Source organism: Biomphalaria glabrata, chromosome 1, assembly GCF_947242115.1.
Source record: "Biomphalaria glabrata chromosome 1, xgBioGlab47.1, whole genome shotgun sequence".
NCBI classification, from domain to species: domain Eukaryota; kingdom Metazoa; phylum Mollusca; class Gastropoda; family Planorbidae; genus Biomphalaria; species Biomphalaria glabrata.
Window position 1 is genome coordinate 37,876,823 of NC_074711.1, and position 9,995 is coordinate 37,886,817.

The 9,995-nt window shown below is 37.2% G+C and overlaps 1 protein-coding gene across 1 annotated transcript in view; it reads left to right on the forward strand.

Annotated features, from left to right (window-relative positions):
* The window catches only part of LOC106068698 (zinc finger protein basonuclin-2-like), a 55,065-nt gene extending 45,429 nt beyond the window's left edge, over positions 1-9,636 (forward strand). Inside the window, exon 4 of the mRNA XM_056035243.1 lies at positions 1,448-9,636. Coding sequence (XP_055891218.1) covers positions 1,448-4,342 — 2,895 coding nt within the window. The 3' untranslated portion in view covers positions 4,343-9,636. The remainder of the gene's footprint in view (positions 1-1,447) is intronic.
* The last annotated feature ends 359 nt before the right edge of the window (positions 9,637-9,995 follow it).

Here is a 9,995-nt window from a genome sequence, read left to right on the forward strand (position 1 = left end):
AAAAAGCTAATTAGTATGCATTATATGTTACACCTAATTTAAGACGAATAGTAATCTTATAAACATCATTTTCGTGACCATTTTTCTATAGTACAAATATTTTTTGAGAATTCGAAAATGAGATTGAGCTTTTTCAAAGAAATTAACTTATTTAGTTCGAACCGAGGGTCCCGGGTTCGAATCCTGGTGAAGACTGGGATTTTCAACTTCTGAGTCTACCCAGCTCTAATGGGAACCTGACATTAGTTGGGGAAAAGCAAAGGCGGTTGGTCGTTGTGCTGGCTACATGACACCCTCGTTAACCGTAGGCCACAACGACAGATGAACTTTACATCATCTGCCCTATAGACCACAAACTAGTTAGGCCAGGTTCACATCTAACTTTACATTCACTTTCACGTATCCTTTGATCTGCGGGACGGTTGGGGCACTACACAAGATCTGTTAACCTTCTTTCTCCATTCTTATCTCTCATTTGTCTTTGATATAATTTCATTCGGATGTTCTTTCTGAAAATATTGAAGCCTACCTGGGTGGACCACTGGTCGTGCGGTTTGCGCGCTGGACTGTCGTTTGGATTTATCGACGATCGAAGGTTCAAACCCTGCCTGCTCCCATGCCCCGTCGTCCTGCGGGAGGTTTGGACTAGGAAGTAAACTATCTTCAACTCTGAAGGATTATCCGAATTATGTAAAACATTTTACTTCGGGGGCCGATTTTGAGTTTGTGTTTCCACACAAACTGTCTTTTGTAACCTTGTTTTTTTTATATTAGGGTTTTGGTGCCACTGTCTTTTTCGGTTGTGTCTGGGCTCAGATCGCGATGTTTTTGATTGAGCTTTGACTTGATCTTTGTTTGCTGAGCGCTCAATGGCATCACGGAAACCTTCTCACAGTTAGTACTCCCCAACATTGGCCAAGAGCGCAATAGAACTCTACTAGAAGTAGGGATGAAGCGCTACACAAAATAGGAGCCACCTTTAGTAATTGTCTAGAAAGACAATGGATGAATCACTGGTTTTGGCCTTTTTTGTGTCGGGCAGAGTTAGGTGAGGCTAAACAAGCCGATTCTTGAGTTTGCCACAGTTCGTGCATGTGAGTGCACCTGTTTCAGGGCTATCTAATAGGGAAACATTAACAAAATATTCCAATCCATCAATTGTTCATGTCTTCAAGCAGTTCATTAATTCAACATTCTAGTCAAGTAAAATAAGACACATTCTTTCATCTTCAATGAATAGGTAACAGTCTCCACAACATTAACATTACAAAAATGATCAGTTTAGATTAAAAACATAACAACACTAGTATCAACGTTAATTGCAAATACAATTCGTTCTGGTAAAATGTTTCCCACTTTTCATTGCAAGATATTTCGTTGGAATTGAACGTTGAATGTTTCTTACTTTAGTGTCTAAATGTTGACAACGACATTCTTCTCATTGCAGGACAGCTCAGGTCGTGTTCTGGACAAATGGTGTGTCGCTACACGAGAAGAAGAGATGGTGGTGCTGCAACAGTTTCTCCGGTTTGGGGAAACGAAAGCCATCGCCCAGGAGATCATTCTCCAAGACACTAAAGATAGGCACGAGGTTCTTGTCAAACAGAGCACACGAGCCGAGTCAGACATTAAAAAATTCATTGAGCGCAGCAACTTATCCATGCAATCGTACATCAAGTCGTATGAATCCACACGACAGCTGTTCGGATCCAGACCGGTTCCGTTTATCCCTCCACCTGGCACCAGAATAATGACCACGCCTCTTATTTCTCCAAGTTATACGCCGACGCGAGATTCCAGAAGTCTCACCCTACCTCAGACACCGACCACCTCCTCCACTCCTCTGGTCACTCCACCTGTCAGCAGGATTCAAATCATGCAGCCTTTTGATGCTCGAAAAGAGCACCCCAGTCCTTCCATCAGCCTTAGCCCAGGTAGCTTGGAGAAAAGCGTGGTGACTGTAGCTGCTCTACCTGCTAGAAGATCCCCTGTCTGTGACAGCCCTAAAAACCTAAGCACAACTCCGTCAACGATCTCCTCCACCGCTGCTTCGCCTTCACACCAACTGATTCAACCTCAACAGCTGCAGCAACAGTTACAACAGCAGCAGTTACAACAACAGCAGCAGTTACAGCAACAGTTGCAACAACAGCAGTTACAACAGCAACAATTACAACAACAGCAGCAACAACAACAGCTTGGAGGTTTGGACGAAGTTGATGGGAGCGACTCTGGCTCCGAAGACAATGATGAGATCCTTGATTATTCCAACAAAGACAACCCGGACTCACCGTCGGACCCAGACAAAAAGAACAAACAGCACATGAGAAAATCCTCCAATCCTATTAAGCGTCAGTGGACGCCGTCTGCCAACTTCGGCAGCACTTTCGTCGGGCCCAACGGAAAAAAGAGAGTTCTGTGCACAGCCTGTAATAAAACTTTCTGTGATAAAGGCGCACTCAAAATACATTACAGCGCCGTGCATTTAAAAGAAATGCACAAGTGCACAGTTGAAGGATGCAATATGATGTTCAGTTCCCGGCGAAGCAGAAATCGCCATAGCGCAAATCCAAATCCTAAACTACACATGCCACAGAAACGTAAAGATGATCTTGATCAATCAGACGAGATGGATCTCTCGTCTAACAACGGCAGCGAGAGGCTTACCCCTGTTGTTTCTACCCCAGCCCTGGTGGTCCCTAACACAACACCCATACTCACAAACCCAGCCCAAATCATACCCATCATGGAGTCCCCACGCATCCCGAGACCAGAGTCCAACTTCTTCATAGAAATGTCCGCACAATTTCCGTTCATGACTCCACCAGAAAAACGCATCAAGCTTGAAGACGATCTGCCGACAGACTTAAGTAAAGTCAGCAGGGCGCTAACTCCTGACGATGAACCATGCGACCTCAGCAAAAAATACGACGGCGAACTGAAATTAGAAATAGATCTGGACGCAGCTAGTGACGAGCGCGAAGATCTCAAAAATGACGACGAAGTAGATTCCGAAGGTTCTGGTGCCCGCAACGATATTAACTTAAGAGGAGGAAAGCGAAGGAAAAATGCAATCCCAACTCGCTGTGCACAAAACGCGGAACAACATGCAGGAAGCGACGATAATGACGAGAAAGAGGCCAAATATGGCCACCCTCCAAAAATTATCTACACCATTGGGAAAGTTGTAGATATCAAGCAGACCAACCACAGCTCTTACAGCAATGCTGACAGCCAATGCAAGACATTTGCTGACATTAAACACCAGACCAATGAAGACGTTTCCATTAACTTGGATAACATGATCTGTCACGACAAAAACCAGGAGGGCAACGGAGCAAAGCATTTTCCTAAAATTGCTTCTTTGTTGTGGTCGGGAGGCGTTAATGCGGAGGCATCAAATCACCAGGACACTCTGGAAGATGATGAAGAAATAAAAGGTGGCGTCAAAACTAAGTCTCCTAAAGAAGACAACGAATTAGCGGAAGAGAAGAAAAACGACTCCGAAGATAATGACGAGGATGAAGACGACGCTTCAGGCAGAGAAAGCTCGGAAGAATATATGGACTCGCTTCAGGATTATCCCTCAGAACTTTACCTTGATAAAGAGAACCCTTTAAAGTGTAAACTTTGCGGGAAAGTCTTCCAGAATACTTTCACTGTGAAAATACACTTCCAGAACGTGCATCTGAAGCTGATGCATTCGTGTACAGTGGATGGCTGTCTTGCCACTTTTCCTTCCAAAAGAAGCCGAGACCGACATAGCGCTAATGTTAATCTTCACCGAAGACTGCTCTCGGGTGATGGGGCTTCTGAGGAGGAGATGGACGACGCCCTAAGGGGCAACATCCTCGCCAAACTGTACGGCCGCGATTTGGTTGGTACCTGTGCATCTCCCGTAAGAAAATCTGTGAATGGAGACGGTGAACAAAACATCGCCAACAACAACAACAATAACAATGAGCAGGACGCGCCGAAGATCTCAGCTGTGCCAACCAGTGAACCGCTGAAGATTACTATCCAGCACGCCCTGAACGGTCATATCAGTAAGCCTGGCTCGGCAGGGTCAGAAGCCCTTTCAGACAGCGAGGGCAGTGAGGCCGCCGAGAAAGACATCCACGACTTTGTAGACAATGAGACACACAAGACCCCTTGTTCCGTGTGTGGAGAAAAATTCAGCACCCCTCTGGTCTTGCAGGAACACGTAGCACTTTCTCACCCTGATCTGAATCTCATGACCTTCGACCCGATGGTCTTACGAAAGTCTGTATCTCCCAGAAGAAACCGAAGCCGTCAGAAGGTTCGAAATGGAATGATAACCCGTAAATCTTCAGCGTGCTAAGGTATTTCATGTACCTGACATATGCTAAGATGCCTTTAAAGAGTGTCTCAAAACTTAAAGGAACTTACATATACATTCTAGGACACATTTATGAACTCTACCATTGCTTCAGTATTTTGAAAGAACTCACAAGCTGTTCAATAGACGGAAATGGATTATAAAATCACTCTCAGTTCTTTGACCTTTTTTACACATGTAATTATGTTACAACTCATCTGTATGCATTATAGTTGTTTATTTATGTTACTTAAAAAGCAATTTTGTTATTTAGCCTAAACTAAATGCATGTCCCTTTCGTTCCTATGCAAATGCAATTTTCCTTTTCAGAACAGTCAATGTTCTGATGGCCCACAGATCGAACAGTCAGTCAAACGTAAAATTTATATTAAAAAAAAAAACATTTGTAAAATATTTATCAATGAATGCTATTTTCAAATGTATAGATATGTGTCTCAGATATGTTTAGACTTATGTGCACTACAAAGATCATCAAGATGTTTCAATGTAGCTTTACAGTACAGATAAAGTCTCCGGACACAATGTCTTTCGCCCACAACTCGAACAGCTTAAAACGTTTTTTCAAATATATATTTTTTTTTAATAACTGAAATACAAAGTTTAATGCCATCTCTCAAATCTAGTTTCTTTCTGTGGGCCATAAAAAACTATTTGTTTATTTCAAATGCAGGGATAATTATATGTTTTGAAAATATGTTTATAGTAGTATGCAAATTGATTTCTATTGACTTATTTTGCAAACAATTAACACAAAAGTGCTTCATTTATTAGCTCCCTTTCCTTGTTACAATTTTGCCTTAGTCAATGGGAATTTTTTTTTCAATACCATAATGTATGCATATCTAAGTGACCTATTTTACTTTTTATTTTTTTTTTACACCTATTTATGTAAGTATGTATTATAATTTCATGTACATTACTATTTTTAAGGCTGATTCAATTTTTATATATCATTTTTATTACTGATGTATATAAGAAAAAGAATATTATTTCATGAAATTTCAAACTTTAAAATTGTGAAAAAAAAAATCGATGGCAATAACTGCAGATCATAAAATTATAAATAATAACCGTAGTTTCACAAAGCAATAATTGTTTTCATTAATAACTCAAACAGAAGCTCTTATACCTAGCTATGAAAATTGAATAGTTGGCAGTATCAACGGATGCTCAGCTGCAATGTCCAACTTTTAGTATTAATTGTTAAAAGATTAGGTGCCAATGTTATTTGGGGAGCTTAGTAGTGTGACATGTAGTCTACGTATAAGCTAAGTATTAGTGATGGTCGCGGAAGTGTCACCAGGTTGTCCCCCCATTGTGTCCAGGCCCATTTACGAAGGACAGCATCTAAAAAAAACAAAAAAACAACAATCAGAACTGAATGTCTCTAAGAGCAATGTACCTCGCCCCCTCTCTCATTGCCTCATATCGTGTCTGTTGGGGCCCTATCTCAATACTTGATAGAATAGGACTAAATGTATCTGTTGTATCCAATTCTTCCATCGTAGTTACTGAGCTAGAACAAAGTAGTGCACTACATTTGTCTCCACAATTTTAGAAAGTTGTTACATTCAAAGAGCTCTGTGTGAAAATGTGTACATACAAATGTGTACAAAATCAGTGGTGTGTGAACATAAGCTCCGAATCTTAATAACCTGTACATAATCCAATGAATCACTTTGAATCACTCTGTATCATAACCCTCACGATTGTATGTAAAACGCTATACAAACTGCTCTAAGCATGTTTATCTATCAACACTTTCAATTTATGTTGTTCTGTAACCTCTAAACTAGTCAAAGTTTAAAAAAAAAATGGTTAACACCTTTTCAGTATTACAGTCATGTGTTCTTTATTCTGTTCCTATGCATGCCTTTATAGCCTATATTCTACCTAGCTAGATCTTAATGCTGCAAGTTTTATATCCGATATTATTTTGCCTTCCTTTATTTTTCAGACTATAAAAAAAAATATTATTTATAAAATGTATGTGTACATAAAAAGATCATATTTATTAATTTATTCTTTTTTTTTTTTTGTTTGGTTGGTACTACATTTTATTTTGCGTGCTCAAATTCAGTATTAAACAATTCTAGAACTTTTTAGTCCTTTATGTCACAAGGAACTCAGGAAATCAAAATATACCATTTATCTCTGGTGACTTTTTTTTTTCACGCTTAGTATGTTGTTAGTTTGTGTGGAAGTTTATTTGAAATAAATATCTCCTTAGAAGTGTGTGTGTGTTATTTGTTTCTCACTCTAGGCCTATATATGTTCTAGAAAAAAAACAGATGTGATGGGTGGGTGAGGACGGGGATAGTTTTCTGCTGATCGGGTCAAAATCATTTGGTACTCTCTGTGGCCTGTGGTAATTATATGTGGTCAGTGGTAATTATCTGTGACCAGTACTATCACATGTCGTCAATACTTTTTGTTTTCTCAATTAATTCAATTAACTTATGAAAGAAGAGGTTCTCAAACTTTTGTTTCAAATAAACACTCAGACAGGATTAAGGAGGATTAGCCCAATGCAAACTTAGAAAATACAATGCTTGGATTATGCTTGTGTGTGTTTCTGTCAAAGTGTATGCTATGTAAATGCGTATGTTTAGTCAATGTCTATGTCAATATGTTTGCTGTGTGTGCCAAGAAGAAGGCTTGGTTAGGAAAATCTCCATCTAATTGTCTTTTTTTTCGTCTTGATTCTGTAGAGATATGTAGGTTAGTTTTTGTGTTATTCCAATTGTCACAACTGTGTCACAGCTGGTAGACTTTAAAGTCAGCTGGTAATTTGATTGCGATTACATTAAACCTCTTTAATCTCAGTTGTTGTTTTTTAAATAACAAAATGTAGTTTCACTGATTAGCTAATTATTTCTCCTGTACATCTACAGTCCGATCTCAATCCTCTAGGTGTTGAGCTACTGCAGAGCGAGATTGAATTCCAAATAAAACATAGAAGTCTTAGGTCATTTTAAAAAAACTCAGTTAACTAAAATGACATTATGTTTGAGATTCACTACGAACTTCTATTATCTCATTGTTCTAGTTTTCAAGTCAGAGCTCAGTGACATCTCGGTGATAATGACGTTAAATCTTAAAGGGCCGGACGTTGCTATAGCAAAAAGTACTGACTCAACATGTGACTTTAAAGAGCTATTCGTAACTGCAGATATAAAAGAAATACACTTTTAAAAAAAAATAAGATTTGAATAAAATATAAATCTAGATCTAAATTCTTATAGGTTAAAAACAATTTTTTTTAAATAATAATATTTGATATGTTCCTTTTTTACTTTATGCACAATTTAGTTGAACCTTTTTTTTATTATTATTATTTTGGGGGATTAAAAGAAAACACCAAATTGTTCTTTCTCATCTTGGATGATCTAAAAAAAAACGTATCTGCTCTAGTAAGTTAAATAAAGGGAACTATTTCTATTTTCATTATTTTCTAGCTAAAAGTGTCATTGTTGGCTGTTAGCTACAATTACCGCTTCATTTTTTTTTTTTCACCAAAATTGTTAGACTAGATCTATGTTTACTTTAGATTTTTACTGATTTTTAAACCATAAGCAATTCTTGTAAATTATAATTTTGTTGCAATTTTCCGTCTATGGGTGCTAATTTTATGAATAAAATCGCCTTTTTGTACTTTATTTACATTCATTTGTTTACCCTTTTAAAAAAAATGTATTTATGTCTGGTGTATGTAAATGAATTACGATGAGTATTTAATGATTAATGAATATTTTTTATACCCATATATTTAGTTGCGTCATTTTGCTAACAATTGTATTAATTTCATTTACATTGTTTCATAAATGTGTTTCATTTTGTTCAAACTTACAAATAGAGCCCAAAAAAGAAAGGATTAAAGTAACCAACTTTTTGGAGAAAGTTTTTATGAACACAATAGTTTCAATGTACCACTGAACTAAACCACTGTGACTATTGGTGGTGGTTTAGAATGGACAATTATTTCCAATTTAAATAAGTCTTATGCTATTGTTTAGTTGGTCTCAATAAATGTTCCGACTACCATCGACATGCCAACCATTCCAAAAACCTAAAGCACCATCAATTTATTATAGTATTGATCAAAGAGCATTGTTGTATTAATACGCTAGGTATAACTTGATGTCACAGTCAGAGATGTTGCTAACAGATTATATTCTATTTTGTCTACACTAGTCAGCAAAGAGACAACTAGTCCTGCAATGTTGCCACTGATGTGGCCGTCATTATCAAAACAAAACATATCTCATGTTCAATCTGTTCTCATGCCAACTTTAAAATCACGAGTTTGTTGCATTGCAGTTAGTCTTCCTTAGCATCACTTGTATATAAACCCTCTGAATGGAAGAGTCTCAATGCCCTGTCGTGTACAAACTTTGTCTGTTCTATTATGATGATATTATGGACGTTTTAATTCCTACTTCCACGCCACTTTATTTTATCAAAGACCTTCATCTTGGTAAATGCACAAATTGTTTTAATTGCTTTAACTGGACGTTATACAGCTCCCAATACATGGGGGGGGGGGACATCACTATCCCCTATACCCCCGCCCCAAAATGCAACAAATTTGTTTCGCCATCAATAGAATATACTCCTGACTTAATCTACACATTTTATTGATGAGAATAACAACCAATTTTGTGTTATGAATAAGTTTATTTTATTTGTAACTTAAGTAAATCTGAATAGCGATATTCATTCGGAAGTTTTGAAGTGTAATATTGGCAGGTCCGAAGTACAATTAATAATAGCCTTCATCCTTGCTCTCTAAACAAACATTACAATGTATTGTATATGTCATGTCTAATTGTATAACTACATTTACCTGGTTCATTCGACAACGTTGCTCGACTCCTATCATACAAAATGTGTATACAAAATCATGTGTAGAAAAAAAGCCTCCTTACGGAATCATTACCTAAAGTATTATTTCACCTGTGTTTTTACTTACTATACAATTGTGTTTTATAAACTCCACAGATTTTCACTTTAAAAATATAATGATTGTCCTCCACAAATCTTTTATGTTGACTTATAGTATTATAAAGCTGATGCAATAGAGTATTATAAAGCTGATGCAATATTTCAAATGTTTAATTTGTTTGTCTTTTTTTATTTTTTATTAAATATATTTTTGTTTTCTTTTATACAAATGAAATATTTTCAGTTTGAAGTCAATAGGCTAAGCCTTGCAAAAGCATTTAGAAACCAATGTAATGTATAGCCTAAATAAAATTGTTTATAGCATAATTTCATTCATCTTATTTTGTTTCTTTGTTGTACATGTTGTATTTGAATTAATTTATAAGAATATGGTAATGATTACGCAGAGATACTAATATAAATCTAGACAAATCTTAAGATCATGAAGAAAAACAGACTAACAAACTTACAGATCTAGATTGACGACTTACAGACATAAAAGACCTACAACTAAAACTAGTAAACATTAAGACATAGAATTAAGATTAGCAGACATAAAGACCTAGAACCAATGCAGAAAAAAAAAGTCCAAGAACGAAGACTAACAAACAGTAACTCCCAGAACTTTGACCAGGCCCGCCTTAGGCATAAGCAAACTAAATAGCCGCCTAGGGCCTCCAAATGGTAGGGG